Here is a 19,727-nt window from a genome sequence, read left to right on the forward strand (position 1 = left end):
TTCCAACTTCTATTATTGGTAAGGATCTAACAATGGCTCCCACTAAAGCCTCAAGCTTATGTATATCACAGCATGCTCAAACATTCTCATCAAGGCACGTTTCTCGGAACAATAGCAATAGAATGCTAATCTCTTTAGCTCCTCTATGATCCGCGCTAATATCATATGATATCACAGGCCTAGCACATACGTATTAGTAGGTGCCAGCACGGAGCCATATGGTCAGTGGCACAGCAATCGTGAGGACAATACCCATGGCGAGCACAATGCTCCCCACAGAACCTTTCTCGGGCACTGCTTCAAGAGCCATACCTGATTGCTGCAACTTCGTCTTCTCCTGCGCTTGCTTGAATTCCTCGAGCAGGTTGTGGAAGTCTCTCGGGTAGGTGGGCACAAAGAGGTTGGCCAACACATTCTGCTTGCGTCTGGTGTTGATGCCGAGGTCTTTGAGCAGGGTGTCGATGTACTATCGGGGACCCTTCATAAGTCTTTTGCCGCTCCACAAAGAATCCGAACCAAGGTAGGCGGTTACTTACGGACAGGAAATCGAAGATAGCATAAGCGTGCTTCCTTCCCTGGGCAGGATATCGCTTGCGGGACCAGACGTTCCACTCGGCCACCTCCCGCTCCATCTCGGCCTGGTCGGGCGGGTCCAGCAGACCAAGGAGAAAAGCGGAACCCCACAGGGCCTGCACCTCGGACACCATGGGAGTGTAGATGGAGTGGATGAAGCCCGGGAACACAATGGAGCGGTCGCCCTCGGCGGCCATGCCCGGCACGATCAGACGCCGGTAGTGGCGGCTGGGGCCGTGGTTGCTGCCAGCCTCGCGGTGGACGCTGCTCTCGACCTGGCCTGAGCTGAGGGGAGGATTCCGGAGAGTGGGCAGCTTGTTGTCCACGGCGACTTCGGCGCGCGCTTCGGCCTTGGCCCATCTCTCCTGGTCTGCGGGGTCTAGGTCGTTGGTGAGGCCGAACGTTCGTTGCAGCTCGCGGCTGAATGGCTGGTATGACTTGTCGAAGCCGGTGCAGAGGACCACGTAGTCGGTCGAGACTTGGGTGCCGTCTGAGAGATGGACTTTGTTGTCGGTGAACGACTCGATGCCGGTCCGGTGGACGGTGCAGTCCCCGGCGTGGAATACCTTCCAGAAGTTGGGTACACTCGCGGCTCCGAGACCTGCGTTGGCCCAGAAGATTCTACGTGACCGTTGTTTTTTTAGCTTGCTTTACCTCTTGCGGGTGATATAGGCAGCGGGGCCGGATTCGAATCATGTGTGACTCACCCGTTACCATGTGGAAGCGGCCTGAGCTTTTCGGCGTTTGGCGTCTTGCTGTATCCAGAGTGCCTTTCGGCGATGCTGTTGACTATCTTCCAGAACTGCCGCCCCAGCACCCTCCCCAAGCGTGTCTGGTGGAAGAAACGGTAGCCCGGACCTTCGGTGGCCATGATGCTCGCACCAATCGTGGCCATAAACCTCGTTGCGATCACGTCCATGCTATTCACAAGGCCAAAAATAGTTGGCGGCATGAGTGCCACGGGCCCTGATCCGGACTCATCGGGCCGGATCACCCAGTCGACGTGGTTTCCTGCGTCCAAGAGGAAAAAGACGGTGTCGAAGGCGGATTTGGCACCCCCAAGCACGGTTACACGTTTCACTTTGGCTAGAGCACCCAGGTGTGTCCCCGTTTCCTGGGAGTGGATGATGGGCGCGTCAAAGTTGGACTTGGGCCACTTGGGGATAACGGCGTGCGAAGTGGCCCCCGAGGCATAGATCAGCTTTCCACATTCCACCACCTTATTCCCTTCGCCTTCCACCTCTAGTTTCCAACCTCGGCCGTTTGGCAGGCGACTGACATTATTGACGGACGTGTTGAACCGTGTTCGCTCTGCGAGGTGGAAGTCGTGGGCGAAGTCCGTGAGATATCGATGGATGGTTTCGCCCGAGATGTAGCCGTCGTTGGTGATGCCCTCGCGGCGCATAGGGTAGAAAGAATATTCGAACTGGCCAAACTTGATTTGAGCGTACAAGCTCGGATAGATCTTGTCAGCACCCCAGACGCCGCCAAACGAGGTGCTCTGGTCAATAATGATCAGGTTGGCCTCTGGGGCCAAGTCGAGGTATGTTTTCGCGCTAATGAGGCCATTCCAGCCTGTTTAAAGGTTATCGATCGTGTTAGTTACCGGAGTAGCTGGAGTGAAGTCCCCTTACCGGCGCCAACTACCACAACATCAACTTGTTCGGCCTCCATAGCAACGGTCGTGGTGTGCAGGGGAATTCCGGGTAGGGCTGGAGTTTCGGATGGAACCAAGCCTTCTGGAGCAGAGCGGACCTTGGTCAAAGTGTGTTGCATAATAGTAACGATGGAAAAGTAACGGGGGCATCCTTCGAGGCACGTAGTCAGCCACCCGCAGCTAGGAAGGGGTTGGGTCACATCGACACCCCGGCTTCCGAGGGCCGAGAAGCTTGATGCCATGCGGGTAACGGTTATGCAGCGCGCCGATGTCTCCCGAGCCCGAATCGAAGGGGTGCTTCCGCATGGGCGTGCGTTGAACCACCATGGGTTCGGTCGTTTCGGGCCGCGGTGATCCGGACGGGATAGGAAACTACAACTTCACCACACCCAATGAGAGCATTGCGATTCGGTATTCACTTCAAGAATCTAGAAGGATACGGGATTTCCTCTTTCGGTAATGGCATCGCTCTCGCCATCAAGGCCGGATCTGACGCTCCGTCTCGAGTATACGTCTCCGATAAGCGGTTCAGAGTGAGCATAGGGACCCGATGGCGGCTGGCATACATATAGGGAATCAGCTGTCAGGTCGTATGATTTAACTTGACCAGGTCTTCTCCTTTCATCCCATCGAAGCAGGTTCCAGACTATCCTGTACTTCCATCCACAATACTAGACCACGCTTGAAGAGCAGCACAACTCCGCCAAGCTCCACCTACAATGCCTGGCCGGATTACCTCCTCCCCGTCGAGGCCCTCCTCGCGGGACTCGTACGATGGAAGCCCAACGAGGAAGGCTGGCGTCATGGAATATGACGAATATCCCGCCGTTACCTTCCCGGGCTATGCGGAACAGCCGCTCGACAAACAGCTCGAGCCAATCGCCGTGGTCGGCATGGGTAAGACACACCATGAGATAACGGTCATTGATAGTCCTAGTAACTGACAAGTGTTATCACAGGGTGCCACTTGCCGGGAGATGTCCGGAGTCCCGCCGAGTTTTGGGACATGATGATGAACAAGAGGACTGGTCAGACACCCAAGGTGCCGGCCAATAGGTTCAACATCGATGCCCATTTCCACGAGAACAACGATCGCCCGGGAAGTTTTGGCGTCTTAGGAGGATACTTTCTGAAAGATGAGCTGTCCGACTTTGACCCGGGCCTCTTCGGCATCACACCAATCGAAGCCATGTGGATGGACCCTCAGCAGCGGAAGCTCCTGGAGGTCGTCTACGAGGCTCTGGAGTCGGGTGGTATCCCACTGGAAAAGATCTCAGGCACACGGACAGGTGTGTTCGCCGCCAGCTTTACGGCCGACTGGCAGCAGATGGCATTCAAGGAGCATTCGTTCCGTCATAATCTGGCAGCAACGGGTGTCGACCCCGGCATTATCAGCAACCGTATTAGCCACGTCTTCAACCTGAACGGTCCGAGCATCCTCTGCAATACGGCCTGCTCATCCTCCATGTACGCCCTTCATAACGCGTGCAATGCCCTACGCAACCGGGAAGCCGATGCCGCCATCGTTGCCGGCGTCAACCTGATCATCACGGTTGATCAGCACATGAACACGGCCAAGCTTGGCGTTCTGTCTCCCACATCGACCTGCCATACGTTTGACGCGAGTGCCGACGGGTACGGCCGTGCCGACGCTGCGGGCGCCGTCTATCTGAAGCCTCTCTCGGATGCGGTCCGTGACGGCGACCCTATCCGTGGTGTGATCCGATCTAGCGCCGTTAACTCCAACGGCAGGGTCCCGGGTGCTGGTATCACCCACCCCAACCGGGAAGGCCAGGCCGACGTTATTGCCCACGCGTACGAGCGTGGCGGTGACCTTGACCCCCGGCTTACCGGCTACTTCGAGTGCCACGGAACGGGCACGTCTGTTGGTGACCCGCTCGAGGTGCACGCCGTCTCCCTCGCGATGAACAAGGACCGCCAGCCAGGCGAAGACCCGCTGTTGATCGGCGCCGTCAAAACGAATATCGGACACAGTGAGGCGGCTAGTGGACTGTCAGCCCTTATCAAAGCCATCCTCACGGCGGAGCGCGGTGTCATCCCCCCTGTCAGGGGTCTCGTCAACCCCAGCCCCGCCATCAAGTGGGATGAGTGGAAGGTCCAGGCGCCGACTGAGCCCACGCCATTCCCGGCCCACCTTCCAGTCAAGCGTGTTTCGATCAACAGCTTCGGCTATGGAGGAACCAACGCCCACGCCATCGTCGAGAACGCAGATTCGTTGCTCCGCAACATGCCCAGACAGCAATACCGGTTCCGCGACGACAACACTGGCAGCGGTCAGAAGTCGGCCATGCCTCGCCGTGCAGCTCACCGTCGCCGTCCTTTTCTTCTGCCGTTCTCGGCTCATGACAAGCCCACGTTGCTGCGGAACCTTGAGGCCCACGGAAAGGTGATTTCCCAGTACAACCTGCTCGACTTATCCTACACCCTCTCCAACCGCCGCAGTGTTCTCCTGAACAAGGGCTTCACTGTCGCCAGCCACGAAACACTGGACGATGCCTTCGGCAACCTAGCCACCTCGTTCACCTTTGCCGACGGCAAGAAGCGCGGACCCAAGCCGCCCACTGTTGGCTTCGTCTTCACGGGCCAGGGCGCACAGTGGGCCCGCATGGGTGCCGAGCTACTCGAGTACAGCCCCTACTTCCTGAGTGCCATCCGAGACCTTGACATGGCCCTCGAGGACCTGCACGACGGACCATCATGGTCCCTGGAGGACGTCCTGCTTGAACCTGCGGAGCGCTCGCGCGTCAGCGAGGCCGCCTTCTCCCAACCCTTGTGCACTGCCGTCCAGGTTGCCCTCGTGCAGCTGCTCGAGTCCTGGGGTATTCGCCCTGCTGTGACCGTCGGCCACTCCTCGGGTGAGATGGCCGCTGCCTATGCTGCCGGGCTCATCTCCGCCCGGGAGGCCATCACTCTCGCCTACTATCGTGGTGTGGTTACTGGCCGCGTCGAGACACAAGGTGCCATGTTGGCGGTGGGCCTGGGCGCCGAGGACGTGGCACCGTATCTGGTTGATTCCCAAAACAAGGCAGTTGTTGCCTGCCACAACTCACCGGCTGGTGTGACGGTCAGCGGTGACGCTGATGCTGTTGACCAGGTTAAGGCGAAGCTCGACGCTGATGGTGTCTTTGCCCGCCTCGTCAAGACCAACGGGAAGGCCTACCACTCCCACCACATGGCCCCCGTCTCCGCCACGTACGAGGAGCTCGTCCGTGCCGCCAGGGAGTACAACCCTTTCGACACGCCCTCGACGCCTCCCACCGCCAAGATGGTGTCGTCCGTCACGAATGGCATCCTACCGACGACCACCATCCTTGATGAGACGTACTGGAGCACCAACCTCCGCAGCCCCGTCCTGTTCAACCAGGCGGTGCAGACGATCCTGACGGCTGAAGAGTTCAGTGATGTCGACCTGCTCATCGAAGTGGGCCCCCACTCGGCCATGTCCGGCCCCATCAAGCAGATCAAGGCCGCCCTGGGCCGCGAGAAGCTCGAATACATCCCTACCCTTCTCAGGGGCACCGACTCGGCCGTCCAGCTCCTGAAGGTGGCCGGTGAGATGTTCCTGCGGGCCTACCCCCTCGACATGGACCACGTCGCCACAGCCTACGTCGAGTCGGGCAACAAGCTGGCCCCCGCGCCGGCCATCATTGTCGACCTGCCGCCCTACCAGTGGAACTACGCGCGCCCGTTCTGGGCTGAGAGCCGTGCCTCCCGTGAGCACCGTCTCCGCACCCACGCGCGCCACGACCTTCTCGGCGAGCGCACCTTTGGAGGCTCGCCTGCCACCCCGACGTGGAGGAACATGCTCCGCCTTCGCGATCTCCCATGGCTCGGCGACCACGCGCTGGGTGGTGAAGTCGTGTTCCCGGCCGCTGGTTACTTCGCCATGGCCATCGAGGCTCTGACCCAGCTCAACGAGTTGAGCAGCACCTCCGTTGGGATCCACAACTACGTTTTACGTGACGTGTCGATTCAGAAGGCCCTTGTAGTGCCAGACGGTGACGATGGCATTGAGGTGCTCCTGGGGTTGAACCCCTCCATGTATGGAAGTGGATGGTGGGACTTTGCCGTGTCCTCCGTCGATGACGAGGGAGTCAAGAAAGAGCATATGGCTGGGACCGTCGGCATCAACAACAAGCCGCGGCGTGTTGCGCCCAAGGAGGTGCCTCGCTTCCCCCAACGTTCCAGCGGCAAGGCGTGGAACCAGGCCCTGCGCGAGGTCGGCTTCGACTACGGCCCGACGTTCCAGGACATGGATGACATCCGTTTCGACGGCAAGAAATTCCAGGCCAGCTGCACCACCGCCGTCAAGCAAGAAGTTGACACCTCCCTCGGTGAGTCGCGGTATGTCCTGCACCCTGCCACGGTCGACTCTGTCCTGCAGCTCAGCATCGCCGCCATTTTTGCTGGACGCACCACCGCTATCAACTACGGTGTCATCCCCATCCAGCTGGACGAGGTCACAATCTGGCCGCCTTCGGAGGAGCAGGTCAAGGCCAGCACGGCGAGCGCGTATGCATGGGTCGACAAGCGCGGTGTCCGCTCCTTCGAGAGCAGCGCGCAGATGCAGACGGCTGACAACAGTCTCCTCTTGGAGATCGTCAACCTCCGTGGTGTCAGCTACGAGGCTGCCGTGCCCCAAAAGGCCCCCTCTGCCCTGACTGAGCGTTTGTACGGACAACTCAGCTGGGAGGTCGACTTTGACACGCTGGTGGAGTCGGCTGACTTGCAGGGCTTCACTATTCCTGAGGCGGTGCACCTGGCCCTGTTCAAGCGTCCCGAGACCAAGGTCTTGCAGGTTGGCGGCTCCTCGGATGTCCAGGACGTGAAGCAGATCCTTAGCAAGAGCCCGCGCGCATCCTATACCATCGCCGTGGCGTCCGATGACGAGCTGGAGGCGACCAAGCTGGCGATGAAGGAGTATCCCCGTGCCAAGGTCGTCAAACTGGACCTTTCACAGGAGCTGAGCGCGCAGTCTCTGGCGATAGGCGGTTTCGATGTCCTCGTTGTTCGTCAAGAACTTGCTGATGAGGACCTCAGCAACCTTTGGGAGACGGTCAAGGCCGGCGGCTATGTCTTGTTCGAGACATCTTCGGGCATGACCAAGTCGGCCAGAATCCCGCAAGAAGGCCAGGAGACGAACGCTATTGCACAACACTCCGTTCAACTGGTCTACGGTACCGCCCAAACTGCCATTGTCTCGTCCGTCTGGGCCGCCCTGCAGGCGCTAGGCTGGACTGTGGAGGTCACTAGCCTGAAGGACCTCACCGACTCTAAAGTTCTTCCCCATGTCATCATCCTCGCCGACTTTGAGAAGCCCTTCCTCTTCAACATCACGGATGAGGAGTTTAGCCGCGTTCAAGCCATCACCAACACGGCCGCGTCTGTTCTTTGGGTTACCCCCGGCGGGCTTCTCGAGGGCAAGCAACCCGAGTTCGGCATGGTTCATGGTCTCGCTCGCACGGTTAGTTCCGAGCAGGCTTCACTTGATTTTAGAACCGTCGACATCGACCAGGATACTGTCACCTTGGAGGACACCGTCAGTGCCATTGTGCGCATTGCTAAGCAGCAGTCGGCCCCAACCGACGAGAAGTCAGACCGGGAATTCTGCGTCGCCAACGGCAAGACCTACATCAGCCGTCTCGTGGGCAACGACAGCCTCAACAACTCCTTCTCGACCTCGCGTGCTGCTGAGCCCACCGCCTTCTCCTCGGAGGACCACATCTCTGGCGCCATCGTCAAGGGCACCGTCATCTTCCACCAGGAAGCTATGGTCGAAGACGTTAAGCCTGGTCACGTCGAGGTCCGCGTTGAAGCCAGCGGCCTCACCAAGGAAGGTGTCCTGGTCATCTCAGGCACCGACTACCCGACCACCTTCAGCCACGAGATTGGCGGCGTGGTGACCAGGACCGGGTCGGGCGTTACTGCCCTAAAGGTCGGTGACAAGGTGGTCGGGTTCCACGCGGACCGCTTCGCCAGCTACCAGCAAGTGCCGGCTAGCATGCTCTCTAAGCTCGACACAGACATCGGCCTCAACACCACGGTCAGCGTGCTAACCGCCTATGCATCGGCAATCCACGGCCTCGAGACGCTTGGTCAGGTCAAGGCCAACGACAAAGTCCTCGTCCTGCACGGTACGGGCATGAGCGGCGTGGCCGCGGTCAAGGTCGCCCTCAACCACCACGCCGTCCCCTACGTGGTGGTCGAAACCCCCGCCGAAGCCGAGTTCTTCCAAACCCACCTCGGACTCGACGCCGAACAAACCCTCCTCACCATCACCAACACCACGACCAACCCCGAAGACAACGACGCAGCCGCCTCCACCCTCCTCGCCACCCTCAACTCACTGACCGCCGGCCACGGCGCCGACATCGTCTTCAGCGCCGGCAACACGGACCCGGCCATGGCGCGCGAGGCGTGGCGGTACATCGCGCCGCTGGGCCGTTTCGTTGACGCGGGCCGCAAGGACGTGCTGCACCGGCGCGCGCTCGACTCCGTCCCCGTCAGCCAGCGCGGCGCGTCATACCTGTCGTTTGACTTGGTGGGTTTGTTTGATGCCCGTCCGGAGGTGTTGGCGGGGCTGCTGCCGCGGATTGTGGGCTTGGTGCGGGACGGGGGTGCGGTGGTGCCGGGGCCGGTGGAGATGGTGCATCTTGCTGAGTTGGATAGGGCTGTTGCGGGTTTCTCGGATGCGTTTGGTGCGGTGAAGTCGGTTGTTATGTATGAGGCGTCCGCGGAGAAGTTGGTTTCGGTTGTGCCGGCGCGCCCGCCGCTTCGCTTTAGCCCGGAGTCAACCTACCTGCTTGTTGGGTGCCTGGGTGGGTTGGGCAGGAGTTTGACTTCGTGGATGATGGAGTCTGGCGCGCGGCGGTTTACGTTCCTTTCCCGGTCTGGTGCCGACTCCCCCTCGGCTGCTACGCTGGTGGAGGACATGGAACGCGCCGGCGCGGTGGTGCAGGTTGTGCGCGGCGACGCGACCTCGCAGGCGGATGTGGTTCGTGCCGTCCATCAGGTGCCCGCTGAGCACCCGATCCGTGGTGTGGTGCACGCGGCTATGGTTCTCAGGGTACGTTCTTGCCTTCTCGTTTACAGATACGGGAGCGAAGAAGCTAACATCTCCATAGGACGGTCTCTTCCACTCCATGACCTTCGACAACTGGAAGACGTCGGTCGAGCCCAAGATCCTGGGCGCTGCCAACCTGCACGCCGTTCTCGCGGACGAGCCGCTCGACTTCTTCCTGATGACCAGCTCCGTCTCGGGCGTGCTCGGCAACACGACGCAGAGCAACTACGCAGCGGCCAACACCTACCTCGACACGCTCGCCCGGCAGCGCCGTGTGGCAGGCAAACCCGCCGTCTCCGTCGTTCTACCCATGGTGCTAGGCGTGGGCGTCGTTGCCGAGAACGTGGAGCTAGAGCAGTCGCTCAAGCGCAAGGGCATGTACGGAATCGACGAGGAGGAGCTGCTCGGCGCGTTCGAGGCGGCCATCGCCAGCCGCAGCATCGACAGCAGCATGGACCACATCGTTGTCGGGCTGGACCCGGCCAAGCTGCAGAAGGCGGTGCGCGACGACGCGGCCACCGACAGCTTCTGGGTGGAGGACGCGCGCTTTAGCCACGCCGTGCACGACATGAACGCGTCGGCCGAGGATGGCAGCGACGGCGAGGGTGGCGGCCAGGCCCAGAGTATTATTTCGGTCGTCAAGGCGGCCGCGTCCCCCGCTGAGGCTGTGAGCGCTGTGACGGAGCACTTCGTTGGCAAGCTGGCCCGCATGCTGTTGCTCGACCGTGATGAGTTTGAGCCGGATGTCAAGTCCATCGCATCGTACGGTATTGACAGCATGATCGGCGCGGAACTCAGGAACTGGATCTTCAAGGAGTATCGTCTTGATGTGCCATTCCAGCAATTACTCGGCGAGACTTTGACTATCACCAAGTTTGCGATCCAGGTGTGTGCATCTCAAGGGACTGAGCTTGCGTGAACAAGTTTTTCGAGGGGATCAGTTGATGGGGACCAAATTGGAGGTGTGGGATCCAGTTCAATGTTGGTTGTAGACCTACGTATTGTTCATGATTGTTAGGGAGAGAGGTAAGGTACCTGCGGTGGCTTTTGCTTTCATCTCAGGTTTTATGTTAGATCTTTCAAGTTCTCTCGTTACTCGTTTAACGTTCTTCGTTTCATGAAGATGCCTTTTCGTGCTTCACAAGATGTCACCCATGACCACCACATCCCTCCGTTGCTTTTGTTGAGCCCGGTGTCCGACTCTGGGCCGACAAACCCGACGGATGGTCTCCAATCCCCGAAATTGGAGCTCCATGCCTGCCGTGATTGAACTTGGCGGGGATTGTGCACACCGGATTTGGTCAGTCCAGCAGGCAGCAGCACAGGGAATCGGGTGCGAGTTGCAAGGGAGGCACCGCAACCTTGGTCCAACTCAAGAGAGCATTTATTTCACCCTCCCCGCCCAAGAGCAAGGTGGTTTGTTAACATCGATCGGGCAAACCCTTCATAAACAAACCCCTTTCTCCCACAACCCCGACCAACCCAGCCCCAAAACCCACAACTCACAATGGCGCCCTCACAGTCCGCCGCGCTCCAACTGGCAGCCCACGCCTTCGCCACCATCTTCGTCGGTTTCGGCATTAACGCCATCCTCCGCCCGACACACGCCCTGACCTTCTTCGAATTCTCACCGCCCACCTCCCCCAACGATGCCAAGATGGTCGACAGCCTGATGGCCATCTACGGCGTCCGCGACATCTTCATGGGCCTGGCCATCTACTCAGCCGCACTCTTCGGGACCAACAAGTCGCTCGGGTGGACCCTCATTGCAGCCAGCGGTGTTGCTGGGGCTGATGGTGCTGTCTGCTACCTGCATGGGCAGGGGGAGTGGAACCACTGGGGGTATGCGCCGATGATCACAGTTGTGGGAGTGCTGTTGGTGGGGTTGTTTGATGGTTCCGGCAAGGCCGCCGCGAAGAAGGCTTGAGTCGTGGGGGTGTTATACTGTACGATTTCTAGGGGTATGATGGATTGCGGGTTTGACCCGAGAGCTTCGGCTTAGTGGTGGGATGTCGTCCGGACGGTGAATGCATGACAGTGCCTCTGTATGAACGGGAAAAGAAGCCATTGTTGCGAATCCGCGTATTTGTATAGGTGGTTATGTAGGTAATACTTGTCCTGGTAGGGTGGCCGACAGAGGACAACAAGAAAACCCATAAAGATTGGTATGGTTATTGTGTAAGATATACGAAGAACAACATGAGCCAACCAGTCCACCCAAACACACAACCCATCCTTGAACCAACTCTCTCTCATGAGCCAAAACCACGAACACGAGACCATACCACAAGAACAGCAAGAAGCCCACACCCGGCCAGGAAACCCACAACTTCTTATTTGATCCCATCCATAACTCATTCAACACCCCCCAACTCTCCCCACAACCTCCCTCATCAACACCCCCATCCGCCTCCTCAAATCCTCCTCCAACTGAAACAAAGTCGACACCGACAACGGCGGCTCCCGACCCAACCCACCACCACCACTACCACCAACATCCACACCCCCCGACCCATACTCCCCCCCACCACCACCGCCACCATCTCCAAAGCCCACCAACCCACCATAACCCGCCCCTGCACCCGCCCGCACCCGCACCCCCTCCAGCCGCTGCGCCAGCGCCTGCGCAAGCCGGCCCACGCCGTGCAGCTCGCCCAGCACCAGCCGCGGGCCGGACGGTGTTGTTGTTGTTGTTGTTGTTGCTGTGGAAGGGCCGGCGAGGCAGTACGCGCCGACTGATGTTGCGGTGGCGGCGGTGGTGGTGGCGTGGGTGGGGGTGGGGAGGACGTGCTCGCCGAGGGCGTCGGGGGCCGCGAGGGCGGTGTGCGGGGATGTTGGGGTGGGCGCTGGGGGGGTGAAGAGGGTGTGGTTTTGGGTGTGGAGGTGGGAGTTGTTTTGGGTATGGAAGTGGGAGTGGGAGTATGAAGGGGGTGGGGAGGTTGATGGTGAGGGCGTGGGCGGTGTTGTGCTGCCGCCGTCGTTGTGGTGGCTGGTGCTGCTGGCTGCTGCGGCTGCGGCTGCTACGTACCATCCCATCACCTTTAGTGTGACTAGCGTCATCAGGGAGAGTAGGTATTCGTCGTGGGAGCAGTGGCACTCGAGGATGCTGGTGAGGGTTTCGATGACCTGTTTGTTCTCGGAGATGACGGATTCGATGGCCCGACCGTTGTGGTGGAAACTGGTTGGGAGTGTGTTGCCAGTTGTGAGCGTGCAGCCATGGGCGGGGTTCGGGAAAAGACGGGCGAGCAGTTCGAGGATGGCTGTGAGGCAGCAGTCGGGCGGTGTCGGGTTGCCGCTGCCACCCGTGCTACTACCGCTAGGAGGGATCCAGTCAAGGGCAGAACTGTGAGTGGTCGAGAAGTCGGGGTCTATGACAGAGAATGCGAGGTCGCCGAATATGTCGGGTGTGGTAACGGTGGTCTGGTAGTTGGTCTCTGGTGAGCTTGATTCCTGCCGGTCGATTATCATGTGAGAGCTGAACCCGCAGGCAAAGAGGTCAACATCGTTGTCGGGGCCTGTCAGCCGTGGTGACCCTCGTGGATCGGCAAAGAGGTTGCTCGGGGAGATGCAATTCCACACATCGATATCCGTTTCAATACCGATCCCAGGGGCGGCAGGGACTTGACTGATGCGGGTTTGAGTGTTGATGTGAGAGTCCAATGGGAACCCGGCATGTCGTGACCGTCTCCTCGCGATCAGTCGGTCCCTGGCTGCCAAGATTCCACGGGTTCCGTGAGAGAACCCGGTCGAGCCGGGATGGTTTCTGCCGGCCGGGATACGAACCGACCCGGGGCTCTCGATACCAAGCCGGCTTGTCCCCGTCCAAATTTGGGCAGAATCTATCTTAGACGCATTAGATGAGGTGCGTCCAGTCCGCCTAGATACCATGTAGATGCAGGCCACCCCCCGACGTGCACATCGAGCACAGGTTGGTTTCTCTTTGCTGCATCTGACCTTCGAGCTCGCGCAGTCTGTGCAGCTGTCCCGTAACTTACGCGGGTTCTGCGTGCTGGCCTGGCCGACAGAGTGTCGAGCCGCGCTGTCGAGCATGACGAATATCGAAGGAGCCCATTGAATGCTTGGGGACTGGATGGTGACGGGGGTAGGTTCCTTGGTCGATTAATACAAGGCTTGGTTTATATGATATATACCTCGGCACCGCCATTCCTCACCCTCTCGAACCCGAATTTCCACGCCCCCACCCTTACCGACCACACCATCTTCATCTGGTTGTAAGAAGAGACACGCCTTGCCAATCCGGCCCACAATGCTCCCACCCTCTGGATATCGTGTGTAGGATCCGTGCCTTTGGATTTGGTCAGAGTGTCTCATACAGAAGACGGGCAGATAAATGGCCGTAAGTGGGGAGGCTGATCCAGCTTCCACTGGGAACTGTCAAGTTAGTGGCGGCGGCCTGAAGCCGTGTCTCCGAAATGTCTTACCGTGACGAGTTTAAACTTGCCTATCAGGGTCCCCAACACCGGGTTGCAGCGCCGATCGTGTTTCGGAAGCATTCTCCGCTTGGAATATCTGTCCAGTATTTCTACTCTGCCAGAATAGGATATGGTAAAACTACGCAGAGGAGAAAGAGACCCGGCAAGGGCACCCTTCCACCGGCCTTCGCATCCTAAAGCCGAGCTGGCCTAGAACCATACGAACCCCATCGTGGCAACAGTACAGCCCCTCCTTACCTGGTTTCAACTTTGACTAGCCCCCCCAAGCGAAAGCCACCGGAGGTTGTTCCTAAAGCGGCGCGCCCAAGACACTTCGGTAAACACGAAGCCCTCATGTGTCATTGCGCCCTAATTGTTCGCCAACGTTGCGGTGGAACTTCCGTAAGCCTCACAATCGCATCGTACCCAATTCCTTGATAGTTGAGGAGTTAGAGAAGGTTTACATCCCTTCGTCCCATTAACACGGCAGCTTAGCATCAGGTTAGGTACTTCTGCCCGATTCGGCGCGCACGTCATTTATGCTTCTTCAACTTGTTTCCCTAGGCCCTTTTCGGACCCCTCAGCTCCGGCCCTCACGACTTGCTGGTCCTCCCTTGACGCTTAATACAGCACCGTGTCGGATCGGGCCTTTTCAGTTTTACTCCGCCGTAAACTCTTGTGTTACCATTCATTGCGGCTAAGAGTATGCGGCCACAAACCCGTGGTTGTCGGGTACATGCATGTCCTGTGTGACGGACGATCTGTTGCGGCCCAGGACGAAACTCTCCCCATCCGACGGCCATCGGATGACAAATAGTATTCTCCATCAGGGCAGCTGTTGGGTATTTGAAGGGAAAAGCCGAAATGGTACAGAAGCCACTAAGGTATCCCGATTTAACCCTTGGTCACCACCTGCAGTTCAACACTCAACACCTTTGGTCCCCATGCTTTCAACCCATGTCCCTCCTACACGGTTCATGACACCAGCAGTGTAAACCTAACATAGCGGATCTTGATGTTGATAAGGTCCCGGGCTATCGAGGCCGCATAATTAAGCAGAAGTGACAAACACCTAGAGCGCAGGCGACTATCGAAAGAGCAAGTACTTTAGGATTCGAACCTGAGTCATACATCTAGGCTTTTGGTACACAGTAAGACTTCTCTCCCTGACCGATGTGTATCTCCTCGTGTCGCTGATAACTGGGGTTCAAGGCCCTAACTCCTTTTCCAAAGCCATGGTGGTAACATGTCGCACCGGACTTTGCATATTTAAACCGCCATGGCAAGTAAGAGATAGCCAAATCCCGGCCGGTTCGTTCCGAGCCGGGCCGGATGGGTACCTTTATCATAAAACATATCCACCCGCCGAATCCCTTGCAGTGTATTTACGGCTAGGCAAGTCTCAGGCTCTGGTTTGGTTTCCAACACAAGAGCCTGCCTACATATTCCCCAGTGTTGCATCTACTCGGTCGTCTCCTCCATGGCCACCATGATATTCCTCCGGGACGCTCGGCGAGGCAAGTCACCCACGTTCCACCTTACAACTGCGTTCCTCGCCGAGCCGATGTCACACCCCACCATGTCTCCCGCGGGAACTGTCACATCTTCGTCAAGATCTCACAGGCCACACTAAAGCTCCCCGGTTTGGGCCACTCGGATCAGTCCGCTTGTGCCCCGGCCTTCGACCCGAATATCCTTGCCTAGCTTCTTTAGGCTGCAGCCGAAGCCCATTTGGCATTCAGCCGGTTCTCCTCTTTTCCTAGGAAGCATGGTCGGATGATCTTCGACCCAGAAGACTGTCATGAGGATCGATTGGCCGAACTGTGTGGGAATATGGCCGAAGTCAGCGCAAGTTGGGACAACACGAACCCTGATTCGATCGCCCAAGACACACATCCCGCTGCTGACCATATACCCAAAAGCTGCGGCTGTGCCTGTGCCACCTTTGCAACTATAGGTCTGCATCTTGAGCGTCTTTTAGGAGGGAACTAGAAGTCGCTCAGGAGCGTCTGATCGAACTCCACCTCAGCTCACTAATATCTCAGCTGGCATAACGGGCCAGTGTTCCGTGTGAACGGTCCTCCCCTTACCTCGCGTTTCTCCATTCCCAATATCGAGTACAGACCGGCGAACCCCTCCGCAGCCAACAACCCCTCCTCCCTAGCAGCCCCGGGCGGGGGTTGTCTCACAACCCCTCCCACAACAACGCATCGGTTTCGCCCGGCTTAGTTTCACCCCAAAGTGCGGAACCCGCAGCTAATAATAAAGAGTAATCAAGGTCCCTGTGAAGTTAGAGCCATGCGGCCGACCCGGCGGAACCGACGAACCGGGCCGTCTACATGGTGTAGTATCCCCGCTCCATCTCTTCCGTCTGACCGCCGGTGTTTGACGGCCCATAGCCCAGGTCCGCAACGTGCACACCAGTTCTAGTACAGGTCGTGGATGCTGCTAAAAGCGTGTTTTTGCTGCCAACCCTAACTCCGAACTAACGCCGGGACCCAAGTGGCAGAGCAACCGAGGGGCTACGATGGCGAATGGAACAGTGAGCAGACGATAAGGGCAAACATATGTATGTACGGATGTGGTCAATGATAGAGTGGTTTTGGTGGCATTAACCGGTACCCTATGTATTAGCCGTGACAAATACAATGCCGTTCCTTTTCAATATGCTTGTTGTTGATCTCGACTGTATTTAGAATATCACAGTTTCACCACTCTTTGACAATAGACGCACACGAGAGGCTGGAGACTGAGTGTTGCGGGCGGCCTCCATCTAAGTCGAATAACCAATTAGAGTAAATAGTAACATCAACCGTCGAGTTAACGATTCAGTTCAAACCTTTCGGTGTTCCACTGCAGCGACAGCCCTTTGGAAATCAAGTTCGGTCTAATAAGGTAACCAACCGACCGCCCTTACTGTCCCCAATCATGATGTCAAACAACAATAGAAGCACGGCACTGGCGTATTTAACCAACTTTACAGTCCTGTTCTTTAACCGCTCTCGCTCTGCTATGGCCGGTCTTGGTAACCTCTATCGTGAACACGGTAGATCTTGGTGAAAGCACGTTAGATCTCGGCATACGCCACCGGCTGTCTGAACGAGTTAGGCGGTCAAATGGGTACTCCACACTCCTGGCACCTGGGGCCGGTGGTGAGCGGGTATCTACAAGCCAACTCTCCCCTCATCAAATAATGTATCTCGTTGCCGGGTGTGCGGATAAGGGAATATTGAATCCTACGGATATCCAAAACGGTGGCGTTGGTTGACAGAGATGGACTGACCGAGGAGTTGTGTAACACGAGTATGATCTACATTCGGACATGGACCTTCAACAACGGGCGTTAGAAAGACAAGAATGGTACTGGACACGGGAGAAGCCACCAACTAGGAAGAAATAGAGACAGAGATCTGCCAGTACCTGTTATCGTCGATCAATCACTGCGCCTTTTCAGCTCACCACGACCACATTACCTACTCTTCACGCATCCCGACAGAGACAGCCTCACTCTCCGGTGGCGGCCACTACGGAGCCGGCCCACCCGCGCGGTAGGCGCGATGGACACTCCACACATGCTCCGTCGCCATACGTCGCCTTGGTCCCTTATCCTCGGTCGCGGCCACGTCCATCTATCGACCGGCGTCGTCAGCATCTCGCATCTAACCAGAGAAATGCCGCCCCCGTCGTGGATCATTCCCACGCAAATCATGCCTCCCATCCCTCTTCCGTTCCCGTTGTGGCGCCAGTCGTTTTTACCCGCCCAGATCTGGAAGAGATCGCGCGGTGGCCTGGACCAAAGTCAGTACGAGATTAGCGCCGCCGGAAAGCTACAACCGTGACGGGTTACTATCATCAATCAGGATGTTAGCGTTTAGTAGTCTTGAACTACTTCGTGGAGCGTGGGGGACAAACCGTTGACAGTCAGTCACGATAAAGAGCATTCATAGGCGTAGTTCCAAGAGGCGGGACGATAACCTGCTCGCGATACCAATATTTTATCATCTCAATACCAGGGATTATACCCAAGATCCCGCAATCGGTAGTTCATGACTCGGCCCGACAAGGTTTAATGGCGCGAGGCGAAGGTTCCTGCGGCTCGGGGTATCTGAAGAGGGAGACCCAGGGGGCAAGGGAGGATTGACTGGCTTTTGTGGCAACGTCGTTTTGCCTTACTCTGCATGAGTCGGGCCGAGTAGGTAGGGGTAGGGAAGCAGCCGGCGCGGATCACCGCATGTCTCGGCTGGATGTCAGCGAGCCACAAACCGGGTTGTTGTCACCATGACCCGCTAACGTCATATTTGGCGAATCTGCCGCAACCATTAGGATTGCCTAGTCGATGAGTCTCCTGTCTCAGCAGCGATTCATAGATCTCGCAGGTTAGATACGTGCTATGGAGGCTTTACTCGAATCGAGATTGCAACAGGTCACTCCGTGAAGGTTGTGAATTGAAATGTCTAAAAGCGAGCCCCTCTGGCCGTAAAGCAGTTCTTCAGCAGTCCTTCAGTCTCTCGGATGTGGTTTTGTACCTTGGGCTCGACCGATACCCAGGTGAATTGCACAGGCTAGACATCCTACAAAAGCAATGCACACTGCATTAGACCTAGTCTCTCGAAAGCCATATCAGATACCCTCAGTTTGCATTGCACCAACTGTATCCTACAACGCGTTAACAAAGGGGATTGTTACACGTTGGATACAGGACACCACATGGAACGATGTTGTTCAAGTTCGGGGCAGGTTGGTTATCAACGAGAAACAAAGAGCTTCCCTTACAGCACAGCGGTTATTACAGAATACATTCCCCCGAGGTATAAAAGCGCGCCTCAGCCGTCCTCTAAGTATTCAATCCAAACGCACCGTTTTCCTCCGTTACTTTCCCATACGAAACACACTCCAAATTTACAGTAACATCGAATCATGAACGTGAACCATCACGCCAGCAAGGCTAATGGACGGTTATCTTCCGGGCCCGGAGGAGCCCACACTCCTGTCTGCGGTTGTTGCTTGGCATACCAGGCGGTGAAGGCGAGGGAAAGGGTCCGACAGACTTTGGTGACGGTACAGAACCACATGGCCACTCTCGGACGCTCGCCCGTTAAGTCAAAGTTTGAAGAGATAATACTCCAGCTCGCTGACGTGTGTATCCGGTACGAAAACGCCGAAAGGTTGCTTGTCCAGACGGCCGAAAGCGGAGACTCTAACGAACGCAAACAAGCAATACTAGGGCTTGTCGGGACTATGATTGCAACAGCAGGGAAGCAATTGGATTTGTTGATTAGGACCTTCGCCGGTACCGTTGCGGAACAGAAAAGCAACAATAACAAGTATCTGACTGTGCCATATTGCTTCGTATGCCACAGTAAGGGTGAAGCGAAGCTGCTGTGTTAGCCACAACGCCACCGCATGCAAGATTATGCACGATAATGCGGTCGAAACTGTGGCATCCAATCGCTCCTCTGAGAACTCTGGAGGGAAACCCTTGTAAATGAAACGAAGCGTTCCTTCTTCGCTTCCTCAATGTACATTGTACATCTCAGAGACTCATCATTGAAGCTTCGCTTCAATGAAGTATCTAAGGAAAAGAGTTATGATTACCTAGTATAGACCCAATTTTTGCTATTCCAGACAAGGACAGTTAATACATTCGGAGGTTCCAACGTAAAAATGTAGGTTCTATTGCGCGACCCCCCCCCCTCCCCCCAATCTAAACCGGGAAGGGGAGGTGTATTTACACACCCGGAAACCAACTCTGCTTTCCCAACCACTACCGCGAATTTTCTGTCGTCGCAATTAATAAACGGGCAACTTTCTAGAATGATTTTACCAGTATGTAAGGAGTCCCCGCATCTTCCCTGAACAAATTCCCGAGGCTTCTTAATGTGAGCAAGGCAGACTCGGACAACGTAGCTTCGTTTGACACTGGTACCTTTAACCTTGGAGAGGCATAGAAATAGGACAGGGTCATAATAGACCACCTATG

The 19,727-nt window shown here is 57.1% G+C and overlaps 4 protein-coding genes across 4 annotated transcripts; 2 read left to right on the top strand and 2 right to left on the bottom strand.

Moving 5' to 3' along the window:
• Nucleotides 1-161: 161 nt before the first annotated feature.
• Nucleotides 162-2,472, bottom strand: B0H64DRAFT_451666 (uncharacterized protein; the record flags this gene model as incomplete). The annotated part of the gene is made up of 5 exons (XM_062807170.1): nt 162-179; nt 296-466; nt 537-1,194; nt 1,281-2,148; nt 2,373-2,472. 5 exons carry the CDS (start codon nt 2,470-2,472, stop codon nt 162-164), a joined length of 1,815 nt encoding a protein of 604 aa, XP_062654539.1.
• Nucleotides 2,473-2,949: 477 nt separating this feature from the next.
• B0H64DRAFT_451672 (uncharacterized protein) lies at nt 2,950-11,241 on the top strand (the record flags this gene model as incomplete). The annotated part of the gene is made up of 5 exons (XM_062807172.1): nt 2,950-3,127; nt 3,190-4,876; nt 5,597-9,317; nt 9,376-10,200; nt 10,801-11,241. The coding sequence occupies 5 exons, from the start codon at nt 2,950-2,952 to the stop codon at nt 11,239-11,241; spliced, it is 6,852 nt and encodes a 2,283-aa protein (XP_062654540.1).
• Nucleotides 11,242-11,456: 215 nt separating this feature from the next.
• B0H64DRAFT_451673 (aflatoxin regulatory protein-domain-containing protein) lies at nt 11,457-13,364 on the bottom strand (the record flags this gene model as incomplete). Its single annotated transcript, XM_062807173.1, has 2 exons — nt 11,457-13,153; nt 13,310-13,364. 2 exons carry the CDS (start codon nt 13,362-13,364, stop codon nt 11,673-11,675), a joined length of 1,536 nt encoding a protein of 511 aa, XP_062654541.1. The 3' UTR covers nt 11,457-11,672.
• Nucleotides 13,365-18,424: 5,060 nt separating this feature from the next.
• B0H64DRAFT_50904 (uncharacterized protein) lies at nt 18,425-19,286 on the top strand. The gene has a single exon (XM_062808357.1). It carries the CDS (start codon nt 18,665-18,667, stop codon nt 19,133-19,135), a length of 471 nt encoding a protein of 156 aa, XP_062654542.1. The 5' UTR covers nt 18,425-18,664; the 3' UTR covers nt 19,136-19,286.
• The last annotated feature ends 441 nt before the right edge of the window (nt 19,287-19,727 follow it).

Source organism: Chaetomium fimeti (assembly GCF_033439085.1).
Source record: "Chaetomium fimeti strain CBS 168.71 chromosome Unknown B0H64scaffold_11, whole genome shotgun sequence".
Lineage (NCBI taxonomy): Eukaryota > Fungi > Ascomycota > Sordariomycetes > Sordariales > Chaetomiaceae > Chaetomium > Chaetomium fimeti.

Excerpts from the sequence above, each read along its gene's own strand:
- B0H64DRAFT_50904 (XM_062808357.1), top strand. The coding sequence starts at position 18,665 with ATGAACGTGAACCATCACGCCAGCAAGGCTAATGGACGGTTATCTTCC.